The sequence below is a fragment of the Mercenaria mercenaria genome, chromosome 7 (genome assembly GCF_021730395.1).
Source record: "Mercenaria mercenaria strain notata chromosome 7, MADL_Memer_1, whole genome shotgun sequence".
NCBI lineage: Eukaryota > Metazoa > Mollusca > Bivalvia > Venerida > Veneridae > Mercenaria > Mercenaria mercenaria.
In genome coordinates this window covers 29096188-29117017 of record NC_069367.1, presented here as the reverse complement: position 1 = coordinate 29117017, position 20830 = coordinate 29096188, and the positions used below count along the sequence as shown (strand labels likewise).

Genomic DNA, 20830 nt, shown 5'->3' with positions numbered 1-20830 from the left:
CCACAATTTAATCAATTCGTTCAAGATATTTAACACGCAATCAGGCTGGCGTCGTTTGCATTAGATGACTTTATCTCCAAACTCGTAAATGTAAATTCAACACAGAACTAAGGAGATATCAGTCAATGCGCTGAGTATCTTTAATGGCAAAATTTCTCATAATTGTTTCAAAAAGCTAATAAAACGAATAGTTCGTTAAGTTTACTTTACTGTATACATTTGTTTTCGTAATGAACACGAAACAAATTGAACCTGTATAGTTTTGCGCCTATGCCTAAACTAGGCAAACTGCGGGTACGCAAACAGTATGGTCATTTCACAAAATTAATAAAACTGAAATGTCTTTAGCTATCAGAAAGGTTGAAATATTTTCCACAATTGAAAAATGTTCGTGTCAAGATATTCTAACGAAATAATATCTGGCATTTTTCTTACATTATTGATCGCTGGTAAGCTGTGTAAGCAACAATCTGTGAAAACCTGAAAAAATACAATGGTCAAAAATGTTTCTGACTTCTGATTTATGCTTGCTGTGTATAGTAATATATATACAGTACATGTAAATCAGTTTATTATATACAGAATGTACCTATAAAAGTTCAGTAAAAATACGGCTTGTATTTCATAAGTTAATACTAACAGGCGTAAAAATCTGTATTGCATCTTTTGTATTGTATGTTGCCGGACTACTTTCATTTAATATGCATGACCTGACAAAGTTCTACAAATAGCGCACACAAAAAGTACACTCCGTTGTATTTTAACATCGTTAAATATTGAATATTTCGTTCGATAACAGGACAACAAACAAAAGGATGAAGGTGTATAATAAACGGGTCATTATAACAGTAGCTAGATCCCAGATTCGTGGATTTTGCCAGGTCGGATCACACTCGACGTTTGCCCGCCTTGTGCGATTCGACCTGGAAAAACCCGCTCGAGCCGAATACAGCATCCCAGATCAAGCTACTGTTATAATAACCCTATCTTATTATATACCTACGAATTTTCTGAGTCAAAGGCAGCATGTATCTCACTTACGAATATGAAACCCTGTTTTTATTAAACTCCCATCAAATACTGAAAATATCCAATCGAAAATGATGTAACGGTGGAGTCTCGACGTTCCATGCGAGTTCAAACGTCTTTCCGGTCTTATTTATCTTAAATTATTGTAAATTTTGACTGGTATAAACTTTAAAACACTTTCAAAACTTGTTCTTAAATACCCAGAATATCATTGGGATAAAGTTTACAAACTACGGAAAATTAAACATAATGCATGCTTATTTAATCAAAATTACTTGTATATACATTTTTATTTTTTTGTCACTAACATCAGAGCTTTTCTCAGTCAGGAATTATTTAATTTACGCTGTCTTGTCTAACTTGTTGAAAATAGGTAAAATGTGAGACTGACAAGCCCTAAACGCGTTTAAAGCCCCCAGTTTCCTTCATATGGGTTACTTATCGCTCCAACGAAGTGCCCCTATTTTTAAATTGCTGTTTGTCCGTTTCTTATTTTCATGTTATGTATATTGTCTTCTATATTGGTTGTATTTCTTCCTTTAATCCCCGACCCTATTGGTCCGAGAGCTCACGGACTTTTATTGCAACAATTGAGGCCAAAAGAAGTTTATATATTTTTGGAAACAATATTTCATATCCTCCATGAACACCCATTTCTTAAGTGTCAAAGCCGTGCCTATCTATATTTTGTTCATTTATGTTTGTGATTGGGGAGGTAAAACTCACTTGTAAAAATATTAGGGGGTAGGGTAAAGTTTACCTCTACCAGTTTTTTCACTGATTAATTACAGTAACTATCTGATTGTCAGTAAATGTATATATGTCCTACCATGACAGCAATAAGAAATTCATCAAAAAGGACTGAAGGGCAAACTGGATATTCAAGGTCAAATGTCAGATTTATGTAAAAATCACAAAAATTGGCATATTTGAAATTTATTTTTATTCTTAAAAAATAATTTGTTATCATAATTCACTCATCTTTATTTATGCAATGTGTATATATCAGCCAAAATCAGAAATGCAAATTTTATTGCAAAAAGTCAAGGTCAAACTTGATAATTGAAGGTCAAAGTTCATTTTTATGCAAAAATTGGAAAATTATTACCTTAAACTTTTCTAATCTGTTTAATATGTTTTCACATTATTAGTCACTGAAGTTAATTCGTTTTAATGTTTGTATGTCAGGCAAAGTCAGCAGTGCAGATGTAACCCCAAAACAGCCAAGAGTAAAGCTAATATCAAGGGTCAAAGGTCAAATGTGTGTGCAAAATCGCTCGAATAGCTTCCTGTTTGAAATATAACAGATACATTTTAATCATTATAAGTAATTGCTCGTGGTTTATTTTAATGTAAATATGTCTCACAACGTCAGTAATAACGATATCGTCTAAAATCAGACAAGTTCAAATGCAATATTAAGGGTCAAAGGTTATTTTCAAGTAAAAGAATGAAAAAATAGCTCTTTAACTTTTCTCTTTATTAACAATATCTTGTCGATGTAAGTCAATGATATCAGTTCATTTTAATGTATAAATGTTAGGCGGTGTCTGGTATGCACATATAGTTCATAATATAAAGGGTCAAAGGTCAAAAAGTGAGTACAATGTTGCAATAATATCACCTATTTGTAATATTTTTTTATTGTTTAAAAGTATTCGTTTTGTCATTTCAGTAACTGATCGTTGTTCATTTTACTGAATATATGTCAGACGATGTCATGGAAGAGAAAATATGTCAAGGTCAAACCTGTTATTAAAGGTCAGGCGTCTTTTTTGTGTAAAAGATCAAAATATAGCATACTTACTCATTACCTTGTTAAAAAAGCTTGTTGTTATAATTCACTATTAGCAATTTATTTTAATGTATACATGTCAAGCAAGGTCAGCAATGTAGGTTTATCCTAAAAAGTCAAAGAAAGCAGTTTTATCAAAGGTCAAAGGTCAAATTTGTGTGAAAATTTGCAAAAACAGCATTTTTGCAATGATTTTTCTGCATTGTTTTAGGGTATTTTTGTCAACACTAGTAACTGATTATTCTTCATTTTAAAGTACATATAACAGATGATATCACTCTTTCTTGATTATGAAAAATCAGTCATTGTCAAACCTGACATTAAAGGTCAAAGGAGAGGGCCTTCAAGAAATTGGTCATTATGAAAAAAGGCTTTAACACGTTTGGGAGCAAATGAAATTACGTTAAGTCTACACAAGCACCGTACGGCCCATAGCAGAGTACGCATCCACCTCAAGGGTAACTTCTTCCAAAACCAGTAAAGATAAACTGGACAAGGTTCAAAATTCAGGCCTGAGGATAATTCTCGGAGCAATGAAAACAAATCCAATAAAAGAAATGGAAAAGACAGCCAGCCTTGAGCCATTAGAGATAAGACGAGAGTACAAAGCCCTTGTGCAGGCAGAGAAGGCAAAGAGACTACCATCACACCTATTCCACTCAAAACTCGAGAGCAGACCTAAGAACAGACTGAAACAACAGAGTCTCAACCATATCGTCAAAGAACTGCAGAAAGGAAAGGCAGCAGCACTAGACGCAGAGGCAGAGCCGCTTGTGCCCAATGAATGGGTTCCTAGACAATGTGCTCCAAAGGTCAGATTGGTGGTGCCAGGAGTAGAAGAAAAGGGAAAACAATATCAAGCTCACAAACAATCTCTTACGTTAGAAATGATCAACGACCGCTATCCAGCACACTCTTGGATCGAAGCATATACCGATGGATCAATTGAAAAAGCAGTTCATAATGCTGGGAGTGGTGCCTACACCACATTTCCAGAACAAAATATAGATAAGTATTGTTTTGGCACTAGATGCAGCAGTGAACTGCACCGCTGCTGCAGATCGCTGGCATCTCCCCGCAGCTTGGTCTCATTTGGGATGTCTGTGGGCTAAACGTTCTGGCATACTTCTTCCAGATAGAAACCGCTCTGCAGGATGTGGAATGGAATTTATTCCTCTGATCCGCACTGGCATTTTGGTGTCTTTGCAACACCCCGCTTATTCATATGTTTTGCCAGGCCACCGTGTCCAGTGCGCTGACGGAGGATAGTTGTTTGACTGTGCCTGATTAGCTTGTGCAGACTGTCATGATTTAGCAGGTAGCCTCCATAATTTATGTTCTTCCAGTCTGACGCAAATCCGTCCTTCCGCAGAATCTGAGATTCTCTGTATGGAGTTGGGGGTTTGGGACTGTATTTGCTTGGTTGCTTCCTTTGCAAGTTTGTCCGCAGCTTCATCTTCGGCTATGCCCACATTTCCAGCAGCTGTCTCGTTAAGATGTCTGATGGACCTGCTGGGAGAGTCTGAAGAGCTCACTTGGATTCTGTCAGGAAAACAATATTGTGTCCATTTTCTCCTCGCTCATACAGTTAGGGTGTGGCCGAAATGGGGGCTTGCGTCTCGGCTCTAAAGTTTGAGAATCTCTTGCCGACTGGATGAGTGAGTGTGAGAGAATTTGATGTAGGCAACACTTCCAGCATTCTGAATTGCTTTTTCCACTGATCCATCGGTATATGCTTGGATCCAAGAGTGTGCTGGATAGCGGTCATTGATCATTTCAAGCGTAAAAGATTATTGGTGGGCCTGACATTGTTTTCCCTTTTCTTCTACTCCTGGCATCTCCAATCTGATCTTTGGAGCTCATTGTCTAGGAACCCATTCATCGGACATAAGCGACTCTGCCTCTGTGTCCAGTGCTGCTGCTTTTTCCTTTCTGCAGTCCTTTGACGATATGGTTGAGACTCTGTCGTTTCAGTCTGTTCTTAGTTCTGCTCTCGAGTTTTGAATTGAGTGGGTGTGATGGTAGTTTCTTTGCCTTCTCTGCCTGCACAAGGGCTTTGTACTCTCGTCTTGTCTCTAATGACTCAAGGCTGGCTGTCTTTTCCATTTCTTTAATTGGAGTTGTTTTCATTCCTCCGAGAATTATCCTCAGGCCTGAATTTTGAACCTTCTCCGGTTTATCTTTACTGGTTTTGGAAGCAGTTACCCTTTAGATAGATGCGTTCTCTGCTATGGGCTGTACGGTGCCTGTGTAGACTTAACGTAATTTCATTTGCTCCCAAACTTGTTAAAGCCATTTTTCATAATGGCGAATTTCTTGAAGACCCTCTCCTTTGACCTTTAATGTCAGGTTTGACAATGACTGATTTTTCATAATTAAGGAAGGATGATATCACCTGTTATATGTACTTTACAATGAATAATTAACATTTACTAGTGTTGACAAAAATACCCTAAAACAATAAAGAAAAATCACTGCAAAAATGTTGTTTTTGCGAATTTTCACACAAATTTGACCTTTGACCTTTGATAAAAAGGGCTGGCTTTGACTTATTAGGATAAAACCTACATTGCTGACCTTGCTTGACATGTATACATTAAAATAATTTTTTAACAATGAATTATAACAACAAGCTATCTTTGAACAAAGTAATGAGTAAGTATGCTACATTTTGATCTTTTACACAAAAATGACCCCTGACCTTTAATACCAGGTTTGACCTTGACTTATTGTCTCTTCCATGACATCATCTGACATATATACAGTAAAATGAACAACGATCATCAGTTACTGAAATGACAAAACAAATACATTAAACAATAAAAATTATTACAAATAGGTGATATTATTGCAACATTTTACTCACTTTTTGACCTTTGACCTTTCATTTTATGGCTGAACTTGAATGTTTTGAAATTATATTTAAATACCAGACATCGCCTAACATTTATACATTAAAATGAATTGATATCATTGACTAGATCGTCAGGATATTGTTAATAAAGAGAAAAGTTAAAGAGCTATTTTTTCATTCTTTTACTTGAAAATAACCTTTGACCCTTAATATTACATTGGAACTTGTCTGATTTTAGACGATATCTTTATTACTGACATTGTGAGACATATTTACATTAAAATAAATCACGAGCAATTACTTATAATGATTAAAATATATCTGTTATATTTCAAACAGGAAGCTATTCGTGCGATTTTTCACACAAATTTGATCTTTGACTCTTGATATTAGCTTTACTCTTGGCTGTTTTGGGATTACATCTGCACTGCTGACTTTGCCTGACATACAAACATTAAAACGAATCAATTTCTGTGACTATTAATGTGAAAACATATTAAACAGATTAGAAAAGGTTAAGGTAATAATTTTCCAAATTTTGCATAAAAATGAACTTTGACCTTCAATAATCAGGGTTGACCTTGACTTTTTGCAATGAAATTTGCATTTCTGATTTTGGCTGATATATACACATTACATAAATAAAGATGAGTGTCTTATGATAACAAATTATTTTTTAAGAATAAAAATAAATTTCAAATATGCCAATTTTTTGTGATTTTTACATAAATCTGACATTTGGCCTTGAATATCCTTTTTGATAAATTTCTTATTGCTGTCATGGTAGGACATATATACATTTACTGACAATCAGATAGTTACTGTAATTAATCAGTGAAAAAACTGGTAGAGGTAAACTTTACCCTACCCCCTAATATTTTTACAAGTGAGTTTTACCTCCCCTATCACAAACATAAGTGAACAAAATATAGATAGGCACGGCTTTGACACTTAAGAAATGGGTTTTCATGGAGGATATGAAATATTGTTTCCAAAAATGTATAAACTTCTTTTGGCCTCAGTTGTTGCAATAAAAGTCCGTGAGCTCTCGGACCATATACATTTACCCCTCCAGCATCTCCTTTTTACTATGAGTGAGGTTAAGTGCCCACTATATACCTTGAGCTTCTAATTTGTATTTTGCCACTGACCGTCCCTGTGCGGTAGCCACTGTGTACCCACTGTGTACCTTTGTCTGTTTCTACTGCTGTGGTCTGGGGAACTTCCCTTCTCTGACAATGGTCTGTTTTATAAAAAAAAATCCCACATTCATTTTTTTTTCGTCAAGTTTGTTAATACTTATATCATTTATAAGTAGTCAGGGTAACGGAAAATGATAAATGTGTATCTTATTTACAATATAGCACCATTTTGTCATTTTGACTTTTCTACTTAAAAAGTTTGAGAGTGTTTTGCATATTTTTAACACCCGAACTACCAGAAGAACTTCGTGCGTTACACAGAGATTATAAACATAACGAAAATATAATTATATTTAACAAATAACTCTTTGATGTTTTCTACAACTATACCATGTTCAATAGAAACGTGTGTTACGTAGGGTTAAATATATACTTCCAAACACAATAACATATATATCGTAATTCGCAATACCCCACGAAGTATAACGTCTAAACTGAAAACTCAGTTAAAGGCTAGCACTACAGTCATGGACTTTCATGATGTTATGAATTTTGATTGGGAAATTCCTTCGCATACACGCAAAAGTTAAATCGCGGGGTGTTATCATTTACATGTTAGATTAGATATAGATAATACTTTATTTCCGTTATTGCTCATTATTTACATTGGATTTGATTATACATCAAATCAATCGCGGGCGAGTTTAGAAAAAAAAACATTGATGAATGCGTGAAAATGTCTAGGTAGATAGATACGTGAACAGTCTGTTCAAACTTGCTCGAGTTATCAAAAACGGACTAATGCTATTTTATATGGCAAACAAGATTATGTATAAACGTACATTCTGTTTTGCTTCAGATTATTTATAATCATTATATATTGAACCAAAAAAAAATACAAATAGAAAAATAATTCAGTTATTTTTGGTATTGAAGCATAGGATCGTTTTTAAACCTGTTTTATGGCAGTGCCTAGGTGTCGATTAACCATACCTCTTAGGGTATCCGTAAACTAAAAGTATATTTTCAAAGAAATTTTTGTTATTTATTTCTACTACATATTGGTCTTTGTTCAATTAGACTAATTTTCATGGAGAGTTACAAAGTATTCCAGTATATCAAACAAATGGACTTTACAGTAGATATACATATCAGGATTTTAGTCATCGCTTGATAAAATTCAGTCCAATACCTAATGTGAAAACATGTTCGATTTTTATGAAATACAAAAATATAGAGTTTATTTTACCTTTCAGTGTTAATTTCCTCAGTCCTGTTGAATTTAACCAGGTTGAAATAAATATTCATGGAAATGATAAATTTTCTTATCTCGCTGGTTAAAAACTGTATGTAGATAGGTTTATTTGCTTTGATGTTTCAGATCATCCGGGCGCAATCTTGGGTCAAACACTAGGTCATTTAATGGAAATACTCTAGAGGCCACGTTTTTTGCATCATCTTCAAACAACTCTGAATGTTTGTCTCTGAGAAATCTAGGTTAAGTATGAAACTCGCGTTTACCTAAGGTTTTAAACACGGTCACTACGTCAAGTCATAGAAACACATTGTTTATACTTTTCATTTGATTTTGTCAGAATGTTTTTCGCCATGGAATTATAGGTCAAGTTTAAATGTGGGTTACCTGATATCTTAAATTAGGTCACCAGATTAAATTATAGGAAACATTGTGAACAATCCTTAATAAGGTCACTAGGTCAAATAATAGAAAACATTCTTAACGCACTAGAAGCCATATTTTTTCTCTGCCTGGTCTTCGTGAGACTTGGTCGGAATGTTTATCTCTTTAAGATAGGTCAAATTATTGTAAACTTTGTTAACACTTTAGCGGCCACTCTTTCAATTTGATCATCATAAATCATTGTCAAAATGTTTGTTCCCTACGAAATCTAGATCAAGTTCAAAAGTGGAGTACCTGAGGTCTAAAACTATGTCACTAGCGCAAATCATTGAAAAACTTGGATAACGATCTACCTTCTTTATATATATTTACATGGTCAAAATATTTGTCTTTATGAAATCTAGGTCAAATTAGATACTATGTTAACTGGGATAAGAACTAGGTAAGTTGAGCGATACAGGGCTTTCAGGCCCTCTTGTTCATTAACACTTGAGTGTGTTTGCGCTGTTTCTTATTCGACCAATCCCATATTACCAAACATTATTCCCCGCCGAAAATAGTCCACTTTTTCATCGTTTTGTTTTTTCGTTTTTTTTTTTTTTTTGTTGTTGTTTTTTGTTAAGAGCTTCCTTATCTGCTGACAATTGATGACTGTTTTGGTATGACAGCAAGCAGCGAACAAACCAGTTTTGACAAGTCAGACTTTGTTCTGCTCTAATCTTATGTGCATATAGCGACCTTAAACTTTTTTATAATTCAAGACCTCTTTCAACATTTATTCCCTAATTCATTAACTTTGTCTTATGAGAAAAGGACCATCCTTGTCGCACATAAAAGATAAAATAAAGATGTCTCCTTATTACCAGAAATTTGCATTTTTACTGGGATTTTTGTGTTTTACTGAAGGCCAAAGTAACTCTTGGTCAAACAGAATCCTCCAGGATAGAGTTGATGCACTGGAACAAAAAGGTTTTCTTTTCACTTTCGAAAAATACACATCAATTCTTGCTTTAGCAAGTGTTATATTTTGTTTTATTTTATTTTTAATTTATGTGAAGTCATCTTTTTATCTTGTGCACTGTAGGCTCGAAAACAATTGAAATAAATAGTGTGCTTGACCCTGGTATAGACAGACTCAAAATGAAAATTTCGATAAAGGTTTTTGGCATATATCTATTTACCATTATTGGAATATAGGGTGAATAAGTAGTAGTAATGGAATACCGCCGAAATATTAGGCCCCAAAGTACAATTAATTTCCCATAGAGTTACATATACAAACACATAAATGCAATGCTTTGACACGATGTTTTGGAGACAAAAGCAAATATCTTCTCTGAAAAAAAAATCTATCAAGCGAAACACAAAAATCCCTAGTAAATGATATGTTGACATGCTTCTTTTGTCGTCACATCCGTCAGAATTAATAGTGTATTGCATTTAACTGGAGTGAAGCAGTTAAGCCTACTTTTTGTACAAATCTATAGACAGTCATTTGCAAAAGAAATCATTATTTGCCAGCAATAACTAACCTCTTTCTCTTCATTCACATCGGCTCTATTAAATTTGGTTACTTTCAGAAGCTCAAGATTTCTATTTTTAACATGTTAAACAAATCTATCATGAAATTTGATACATCTTTTCTCTCGGATTAACTTCCTTTAGCTGGGTAACGAGGGGCAGGTAACTGTACGTTATTACCTTTATACCACCAGACATGTATGTTTTCAAATATTACAACCATTTTTGATGCGAGAGCACTTAGGTTTGCCCTTGTCTGTCTATCAGTCTGCCAGTCCGTCAGTCCATCTGGCATTTGTGTTGTGTTTATCTCAAAATGTATTTGACCTATCATCATGAAACTTTATATGAATGCTATTCAGATTGCAAAGTTTTGCAACTACAGTTTTGTTTACGATTTTACTTAGTACTGGCTAAGACCAAAGTTTAGGCAAAATGTATATTGCATAGGATTAGGATTTCACTTGGTAGGACCAGACATATGGGCCTTCATCAAGAGAGTGCATAACAAATCTTAACTTTTATGTTGCACATATTTGTTTAATTTTCTTGAATATTGTATGCCTGTATATTATTTAGTAGAATCTCCACCCTCTCTCCTTCCTTTAAGATATTTTGCTCCCCTCCAAACTGGGTATATTGGCTTGCTCATTGTATGTCTGTCAATCTCTAGGCAGTCAGTAGATAATTAGATTTCTGATCAATAACAAGAAATGCTTGGTCTCACAATAGTTAAACTTCATAGAATGATTGCATGTAGCCAGTTGAAGATCCGTTAATAGATCAAAGTTTACAGTGACATTAAATCTGAAGAAAGACTTGCTCAATAACTGAAAAATGCTTTAGCATACAGTTTACAGAAGTAATATCAGGATGGTTATGTGTGATCATTAAATGACTTCTATAGTTTTGGCTCTCCGTATGTTGAAGATAGCAGCCAAAGTGACATTGAGACTGAAAATTATTTCCACTAAATAAGTATAGAATATTTTGACATTCACTTGTAAAACGTCATCGCCAACATTAAATCGCTCCTATTGGATGTACGCACGTATTGAGTGTTCTATAATGATTAAAGGTTAGGGTTAGGTTTAACATAGGTTTTACAGTGTACGTTCAATGTGTGCGTACACTCAGTACGGGAGATTTAATGTCGACCAAAACGTCACAGGACGATTACATTTTGTCAGCAGATGACCTCTGTTGTTAGGCGATCATGAGATCAAACGTCAAGGTCACAGAGACCTCGAGATTAAAACCTTATTTCCACTCAATAACTGAAGAAAAAAAACGCTATGATTTACTGCTTGCAAACTTCAGAGGAAGATTTTGTAGTTATCTGAGATGACCCCTTATATTTCATAGATCAGTAGGTCAAGGTCATTTTGAGCTCGGGACTGAAAACTGGTTATTCTTCATAAATACTAAAGACACTTGTGTCTGCTGCATTTAACTTTGCAGAATTATTGCCAGTGGTCAAAAGATGATCTCTAATGTTTTGCAGGTCATAAGGTCAAAGGTTATGGTTTCTTGATATTGAAAACAGTTTCTGGTTCAAAATTCAAAGCTTAGACAATGAGTGCAATTTTACTGTAAGAACAATATTTTTCTTGAAGGAATCAAAATAACACATAACAAATGAGGCACAAAGTTCTTCTCGAAATCCATGTCACTTTGCTTAAAAAAGCATTACCACAGATCATCAGAAATAATCACTTATTGATTAAGTAATTTAGCCACTTTTAACCCACTTTTGATAATTTAAGGTTTTGTACCTTTCAGATATTGCCAAGTCTGCAGTTATTCAGTCCCTTATCTAGGAATTCAAAGATTTTAAGGAAAGTGTTTTAGGGCAACAAAAGACGATCAACAGCCTTACAGAAACGCTAAAAGCCTATACAGCTAGTTGACACAGCAAGATATAACAATATCTTCTCTGAAAAGACATGTAGCGGAACTGACAAAAACGAATGAGAGAAACGAAGAGAGTCTGACATCGGTAAAGCTAGAGATAAACAAGCAGAAGGCCACAGCAGTCCAGAGAGACCAAGATTTGGCACGCATGAAAGTAAATACAAAGAAGCAATCTGAAGAGTCAGAAAAAAATGAAAGAAGAAATGATTGAACTGAAAGCTGAACTGAATCATTTAAAGCAGTACAAGACCAAAGATAAAGATGGATGTAATGGAATAGGTTTGGACGTTCATGCAGATGAGAATAGGACTAACATCCCCGCAGAAAACAAAAAGAGAAATGTAATGACTCAACTAAACAAAAAACAAATACCTACCTCTGGTGGAAACAAGAGGGTACAGAAAAGAAAACTAAAGTCAAACCAGGCAATACATAATGAAAATACAGGTATTTGTGAGTGGGAATTATTTTAAGAAGTTCCGTGAACAAAACCGCACGGCCAAATGTTTTCGATCCACTAATATAAAAAGAAAACTTATCTTGTAAATATATGATTTTTTTGATGTACATGTACTATGTAAAGCTGTTGATACAGAAGAGATATTAAGCTCATCTTGACATGCGATAATGGCGAGATTTTGTGACCACTCTGTATCGGTGGTGTGTTGTTTGTCATCAACAATTCATCTGTCAATACAATTTTGACCAAATCTCATCGAAACTTTGTCACAATGTTCCAATTTCCTATTGTATGTCAAGGTCAATGTGATCTTTTGACATACTTACCTAAATTATAAATCTAAAGAAATATTTAACTGACTACAGGTAATTGCCCTATGAAGTTTAATGACTGTAGGCTAGAACATTCTGTAGTTATTAAGTAGAAACCATTTAAAGCTTAAAGCTGTCTGTGACCTTGACCTTTGATCTTCTGACCTAATAAACAATAGGGATCATCTATTGATCGCATTTACATATCCACATTACATATGACAACCGAAGGCCTAAGGGTTCTTTTGTTGCTAAAGTGAAACTATTTTCAATCTCAAGATCAGTGTGACCTTGACCTTTGATCTCTAGTAGACAGTAGAGGTCATCTAACCACAGGCAATCATTCTATAATATTTACTGACTAAAGGGTAAGGCTTTCTATAATTATTGAGTGTAAGCTGTTTTCAGTTTCAATGTCGATGTGATCTTTGAACTACAAAAGCAAGGTCTATTTCTAGTTTTTGCCAAATGCAGAATAACAAGGACATATAACGTTCTATGTTAATGTTATTGTGGGAAGTTTAATCTCAAACCAAGGGGTGAAACATTACTTGAAAAAGAATTTCATGTACTTGTTTATCTTTTCCAGATATGCCAGACAGTACACACATTTCCAGCAGAAATGTAGGAGAGCAAAATGGAACTGTGACAATAATTGACTTCCATGCAATTGTTCAAAAGTCTGAAGGAATACATCGTCTTGGTAGAGACCAAACAATTGTGTTCGAGACTGTTCGTCTGAACTTGGATGGAGGCTATAACAGTAATACTGGAATTTTTACAGCACCCATAGGTGGACTGTATTTATTTTCAGTATCAATAGTAAGTGGAGTTGATCCAAAACCTTTATTCTATGTTGGACTTGTGAAGAATGGAGCTTGGTTGGCATCAGCTTGTGGACACGGAGGTTCCGGAAAACAAGACCAGGGTTCTGTTACTGTTGCGATGCAATTAAATGCTGGTGATTAGGTGTGGGCAAGGAGTTCTCACATAACTGACAATTCCATTGGTGGCTGGGGTTATACAAGTTTTACTGGGGTTTTAATCGCTGAAATGTAATTTGAAAAAAAAAGTTTTTGTGAGTCTTAACATGTTGTTGAATATTTTAAGACAACATTCTGATTCGGTACATTTGAGAAAGCTTATATAGGACACCTCATCAAACAATGAAATAGGTGAAACTAATGAATACTCCCCAGAAGGACCATAACTCTACAATAAATAATCCTATGGGGACATACCAATGACATGTGCATCTAGCCTGGTTGTGAAGCTTCATGTGAAGTTTCGATAAATTCCAGTCTGTGATTCTAGTAATTTGATTATTTGAGCAGATTTACAGACTGAAAATTTTGGAGTAAATGAGCTTCATCCATCCATCCTACTTTCTTATCACAAGATCAATGTACTCATATTAGGTAATCGATGTGTAATGGTTTTGTGACCAAACCCTAAGAATGACATGTGCAATGCCACCCTTCTTCACCATTCGAACAGCTATGCAAGACATGCCAATTTTGTACATTTTAACTGAGCTGATGAAAGTGTAAGGAGGCTGTTGCACTCAACCAGGTACCGGCGTCTGCCATGGTTAAAGTTTTTATGAAGTCCAATATCTTCTTTATTACTAACGATAATCCATTGAAACTTGCTGTTCTTGCTCATAGCAACGATGTTCATCAGTGTGACAAGTGGTGTATTTCCGTCTGCAGTATTTTCAGTTATGCTCTTAAAATACAAGGCGCCTAGCTATACAGACAGGCCGGCAACACTACCAATGTTGCATTTACAAAAATCAATGCTTCATTGACAGCCTATATACCAGCACATACAGTGCAACACATTGGGACTGGTATAATATTGTCAGTTTATGTCTCATAAATTATGGTTAAAAGTTTTTCAAAGAGTACATTTGTACAGTATCGTGATTTTAACCATTTTAGATACTAACATTACTATCGGTAATAACACAAGGTTACGGCATCAAGTCCCATAACTCTTACATGAATTTGGAATATCTAGAAGATCCATTTTACTGACAATCCTTATGATCGTCGAGCATGCTATCAATAGACAGCTCTTGTTGACCTGTCGGAGGACGGGAACTCTCGACTATTCAATAGCCTTGTCAATTGAATTGATATAAAAGTTAAAAAGGGGCATAATTTTGTGAACATGCAATAAATAGTTAAGAAACCTGTAGAATGCATGTCAGCTGATCACAGTGGAAAAGTGAGTGAAGTTTCAATCCATTCCAATCAGTGGTTACTGAGATACAAGCTTACATTACAATAACTTAACCAAAAACTGCTACATTTAAGTTAGAAAATGGGTATAATTTTGTAACAAATGGGTCATTGACCCTAAAGCGCTCACCTGTATACAAGGTTTCAAGTGTGTTCGTATAACGTAATGGAACAAGTATAGGTTAGGTTCTATGTTAGCCTATATTATATGCATGCCACACACATTTTTGAACCTAGGGCAATAATTTAAACAGTTCAACTTTGATATCACACGCCAAATTTCAAGGCTCTAGCGTTTATTGATTCAAAGAAGATTTTCAAAGTTTCTTATATATAAGCCTATAGTAAACAAAATTTTGACAAAAATGGTAGAGAGTCAAACCCACATGCCAAATATCAAAGCTCTAGAGAAAAATATTTGTAAAGTCTGATAGCTTAAACCCTACTTTTAACCAAAAAGACCCATATGTTCAATGAACCGGAACCATTTTAACAACTTTGAAAGAGGGCTATAGATCATTTGTGTAAAGTTTCATCAAAATCCATTCAGTGGTTTTGGAGATGTTGAAAGAAATTATTGATGAAAAGTGACCAGGCCCTCTGGCAGCCATGTTTGTTGATGAAACAGAAAAAAACTGAACACTATTTGTAGGTCACACAAGGACAATTTTTGTGAAATTATTTTAAAATTGGGCTAACAGGTTTATTCGAGAAGATTTTCTGTTTCTACTATATACATATATAGGTAAAAGTGACCACGCCCCCTGGCAGCTATGTGTTTTTGACGAATTGGAATAATTTAAACAATCTTGGTAGAGGGTCACACAAGGAGCATTTATGTACAATTGTTTTAAAATGCGGAACCTGTGCATAGCAAGTCAGATCAATATAGTGAACAAGTGTGAAGATGCAATCCATTCCCATTAGAGGGTACTGAGAGACCAGCTTACATATAAAAACTTAACCAAATATTGCTAGGTCGAAAAAGGGGTATAATTTTGTAAAAAAAAGCAAAATAAGAGTTATGGAACCTTTGAATGTAAGTCAGTTTATCACTGTGTGAAGTTTCAATCCATTGCCACAAGTGGTTGCTCAGATACCTGCTTTATACAAAAACTTAACCAAATTTGGACGATGAAGCTGACGCCGACGCCAGGGTGAGTCCAGATAGCTCTACTATTCTTCGAATTGTCTAGCTAAAAATAGTCTACATCACATCTTTACTGTTGGGGGAGAACCAGCTGGTCATTCAAGAGTTCATCAACAGCTTGCATTTTACACTAGTCCAATACAAACAAAAGAGGTCATTGCCTGTATTTATCAATGTTTGAAGGCAGAATTTATGACCTATTTTAAACTTCAAAATTATATATTTTTTTATGATTTCTCTTGTGCTCTTGTAAAGGTTTGTAACATTTGGCAAACATTTAAGTGTATATGCATTACATATAGAGTTGCAAAAAAGGAAATATTTGACACCGATATCCTACATCTAGGCTTGACGGCTAATTTCAAGACCTGACTTAGAATCAACCAATGAGATGCTGCTGATACAAGACTGGTTTCATTACTCATTTAGGCAACATGGGAACCAGGACCTTCTATTGAAGAATATTTAAACAAAAAACTGGATCAAAATTAGGACTTGGTTCAGCATGGACAAATGCATGTTTCCCATTTCGGCATGTGACAGTATTATCATCCATTTAGGATTCACTAAAGAACTATTACACAAGCATATCTGAACATAAATATTAAATCAAAATTTAAAAGACACGAAAATCTTCGATCTCTTAATGCAGTAATGACATTAAACTGTACTTTAGAAGAAACCTAGCAATCAAGTGTGTCCAAATCGAATTAAAAATGACACATTTAATACATTTCTACCAAAAAATTAAGATATTTGCTTGAAAATAATTAGGACAGGCAACAGACACGGATGGTTAGTAGTCACATTAATTCATCATGAGCACATCTAATGACCTGCACTTTGTAGATATTACAGAAACTCCAGATTTTTCATACGAGATATTATTTCATAAATTCTATAGGCAGGTGGTAGTGTTTCAAGAATAATACTTGTTAAGATATGGACTAGTTGTTCTAAAAAAAATTCATGACTCTTAATTGCAATTATCTTCAAGAAACTATTAACCCTTACCCTGCTAAATTTATATAATGAACGTGTCCATCTTTCAATTTGGACAATACCATTAACTATTAAAAGGGGTGCTTACCAAAAAGATATTGACTGAATGTCGAAACAATGCAGATCATGATCAGACTGAACAGATTTTCAGGCTGATCATGATCTACACTGGCCGCAAAGGCAGAATCAATTGTGTCCAGCATAATAAGAGTTAAAACTGAAGCATACAAACAAAAATGTACAACATAGTTTTTCTAAACACTGTTTATTAACAAATTCATCTTATTAGCATTTCAAAACAAGAACATTTTCATCAAATCTTTCCAACATTTGTATATGAAATAAACCTATTTGATCCTATACATAAAGATATTTGGTTAGAATTGTCATATCACACACATTACTATCCATATTATTTTAATCACTCAAGTAATTTTCTCCATGTTATATATACACATCACCCCAAACGAAAAGTTCAAACTCGAGCTAATTTAAATTAGCTTTTATTCATGTACATGTTAAACTTTTGACAAAGTCTGAACAACCAAGAGGTCAAAAGCCATGCTTACCCAAAATCTAATCGTGACTCATTTTGTTTTTGACATATTGATGCTAAATGTCATTGTGTTTGTATTATTACAAGTTTTAAACAAAACTGGGCTAACAAATACTGAAAGAGGCCAAAAGGTTTATGACCATGCTTTGGCCATGAAAGCAACTTATAGCTAATGGGACTTGCTAAAAGTACCTGTAATATTGTGTATGTACAAAATTGTTTCAGAGACATCAATCTTTACCTTAGTCTATTAATTTAGTCAAAATTGAAAATAAACAACCATGGCACAAAGAATGTTTTCAAAGACACAGTGTCTTAATTTTGTGGGTTTTTCCATCAAAGAAGCATAAAATGTCTTGGAAAATGGGCTGGTCACATAATTTTTACCTACCCCACCTAAAACCGTTACCTTTCCAAAACAGGACATTGAAAACACTGAGCTGTGAAATATTAAAAGATTACTATTTACCATACACAGTGGCCTAGTGGTATTAGGCATTCACTTCCGGAAAAGGAGGGCAACAGTTGCCCCACTTGGATTCATTATGTGATTGGTTGGCAAGTCGCTATATTTACCTAGTTTTAGAAAGGTTACCAATTGTCTGGTGCCAATGGATATTGGAGATAAATGTGCACAAGGCAAAGGTGTCTCATAAATCAATGCATGCCAAAGTGGTGACACTATATTAACAATTTACTGTTACCTTTTATACTAGTATTTAATTAAACATGTCTTTGTAATCCTTTCTATAACCTCAGATTACAGTTTGAATACATAACTAATAGACAGTTTATGAGCCTTTGATTAAAAACATATTTAAGTTATTTTGCCCAAGAAGAAAAACTGCTATAATCATAATTTTCTTTGGAGAATAAAATAATGCTGTGAAGACCCTGGACAGAAAAGCATGAAAACCTTCATATTCAAAATATAAATAAAAAATTTAGTAGTTCTGACAAGACCTGCTTGTCCAATAAACTCTCACCATTGCAAAAGATAAGAAATACCAGCATATATTCATACCTACTTTGTAAATTCAACATAATAAGCTTGTACATTTTATTGCACAACACTTTCTAACCTCTGTTTCTATTTTATCACAACACAAACTGTCAAAAAAACAACAATGTCTGTATCAAAAACAATGAATAAAATCTATTTTAGACCTGTATGCATGAATAACTGTTCCTTCAGTTTAGGGTTTATGTCTAGAAACATTCGACATATGATCACTTTAATCCCATTTATCAGGATGAAAAAAGTGACCTTTCTATCAAAAATATACCTAGGTTGATACATGATGTCCAACAAGTTTAGATAACTCACTGGCCTCCTTATTTTATTTTGATTTAGTTATCACTCTGGAAAATTATTCCCGTTTTTCAAGTACAAACAATTGTTCCTTCCACCAAGAATTCACATCGGTTGATACATGATGTCCAACAAGCGTAGATGACTCACTGCCTCCTTCACCGTTATATTCCGATGGTATGTCACTTAGATGACCCAGGCTTAACCCTGCTCCTAATGTCTTACCTGAAATATTGTACAGCAAAATGTCTCAAATAAATAAAAGTCAATTTTATTTGAATTTGTAAACAAATATCCATAAACACACAAAGTCTATTTCAAATTGTATACAAATGGCAAATTAAGTTCAAAAAATTAAATACTAAATATAAAAATACTGTTTGTTTACATGCATTATCAACAAATTCAATACAAAATAGGCAAAAATGTTTATCACACATAAATGAATACATTTTTCCATCAATCTTACAAAGAGAATAAGCCATATATTCTATACCTGCACTGACTTAGAAAACTTTGTAATTCAGTGAAACCCTAGCCTCATAAAGAAAACAATTCTGCTAAAAAAAACTCAGCAAATAAGCCAGACATTAAACAGATTATTATTAATATTTCATTTTCACAACCCAAGCGTTTATTGGAATTATCATGTAATATTTTATTTTTCTAAATACATAAAACAGATCTAGAAACGGATCTACATCTTCCTTACCTTTGAAGAGGGTGGTGGTGGTTCTATGTGAATATTTGGTGGATTTAGTTCCACTGTTCCCTTTTTCCGACTCCTAGGGGCTGAGGGGTTAACTGGAGCCTCATCTTTACTCTCTTCACTGCTGTCAGCCAGACTTGCTGGGAGTTCTGTTACAGTGAATAGTGGCTCATTCATGGCACGTAGATTTGATATAAGGTTTGAATGATTTTTCTGAAATAAAATGTTTTGGGGTGATTTAATGTTAAAAGAAGTGCTTACCAAAAAGTTACCGACTGAATGGCGTACAGTGCAGATCATGATCAGACTGCATGTATGTGCAGGCTGATCATGATCTGCACTGGTCGCAAAGGCAGAATCAGTAGTGTCCAGCATGATAAGCGTTAAAATGCAAATTACAACCCCTGAAACCATTGCCCAAATCAGTTAATGAAGTCAGGAAGGAAATGGTTTAGATCTATAATCTGTTTTACAGTTTTATATTTGACCTAAAATTTCCTAAAAAATGCCTGTCGATAAAACTCCTGGATTTTCAACTGATATCTCCTGGAAAATTGTCCAGGGAACTTGACATGTATGTGATTATAAAAAGCTATGTTAATTTGAGCTACTAACAGAATGAAACTTGGTAACCACATCCATTTTTTTCAAATCTGGACAGGAAACTGTATTCACTCTCAAGGTCAGTGACCTGCAGACTTATAAATCAGCTGATTAGGTACAGAAGACAGTAAATACTGGAAACCTGGTAAAATTATAAAAACCCTAATTTTAAAGCTAGAAACATTTCTAGCTATGACAACATTTTAACAAGATCTACGATCATCAAGCCCAATATTAACATGAAGAAAACAGACCTGCTGATTTCACAGGTTCAATAAAATATTCTATATTGAAGAAAAAAAAAACACCCCAAAAACCTACTTTATTTTGCACCTTCTACTTACAGCTCTGATCCTTTTCAGACATTTATCAAGCCAGTTTCTGATGGTTTGTTTGGCGACCTCTTCCTCTATAGAATATTCTAGGTCTTCTCTAGCCAGCAATTCTTCCAGCTGTAAACTCTTCCTGATGTCTACTGATCTATACGACAACATACTGTAAAAAGAAATGATAATATGTTGTTTTTGAGATGGTATTATACTTTTAGTGATGTTCAACCTAAGTGATATGGATGTGTATTGCTCAAG

General features: G+C 34.4%; 3 protein-coding genes across 3 annotated transcripts in view; 1 reads left to right on the top strand and 2 right to left on the bottom strand.

Annotated features, from left to right (window-relative positions):
• The window catches only part of LOC123543536 (uncharacterized), a 37381-nt gene extending 29289 nt beyond the window's left edge, over positions 1-8092 (bottom strand). The window contains exons 1-3 of the mRNA XM_053547916.1: positions 8070-8092; positions 6798-6921; positions 436-480 (exon numbers count right to left, since the gene is read on the bottom strand). Of these exons, the coding sequence (XP_053403891.1) occupies positions 436-437 (2 nt within the window). The 5' untranslated portion in view covers positions 438-480; positions 6798-6921; positions 8070-8092. The remainder of the gene's footprint in view (positions 1-435; positions 481-6797; positions 6922-8069) is intronic.
• A 3993-nt stretch (positions 8093-12085) lies between these two features.
• Positions 12086-13634, top strand: LOC123555518 (caprin-2-like). Its single transcript, XM_053547086.1, has 2 exons — positions 12086-12341; positions 13255-13634. The coding sequence occupies exons 1-2, from the start codon at positions 12086-12088 to the stop codon at positions 13632-13634; spliced, it is 636 nt and encodes a 211-aa protein (XP_053403061.1).
• A 5083-nt stretch (positions 13635-18717) lies between these two features.
• LOC123554513 (sodium leak channel NALCN-like) overlaps positions 18718-20830 on the bottom strand; it is a 76257-nt gene continuing 74144 nt past the window's right edge. The window contains exons 37-39 of the mRNA XM_053547084.1: positions 20588-20738; positions 19644-19853; positions 18718-18729 (exon numbers count right to left, since the gene is read on the bottom strand). Coding sequence (XP_053403059.1) covers positions 18718-18729; positions 19644-19853; positions 20588-20738 — 373 coding nt within the window. The remainder of the gene's footprint in view (positions 18730-19643; positions 19854-20587; positions 20739-20830) is intronic.

What these genes read in the sequence shown, in the direction of transcription:
- LOC123555518 (XM_053547086.1), top strand. Translation starts at nt 12,086, where the DNA reads ATGAAAGAAGAAATGATTGAACTGAAAGCTGAACTGAATCATTTAAAG. An exon ending in AATACATAATGAAAATACAG is followed by an intron (nt 12,342 to 13,254) that starts GTATTTGTGAGT and finishes TATCTTTTCCAG; the next exon opens with ATATGCCAGACAGTACACAC.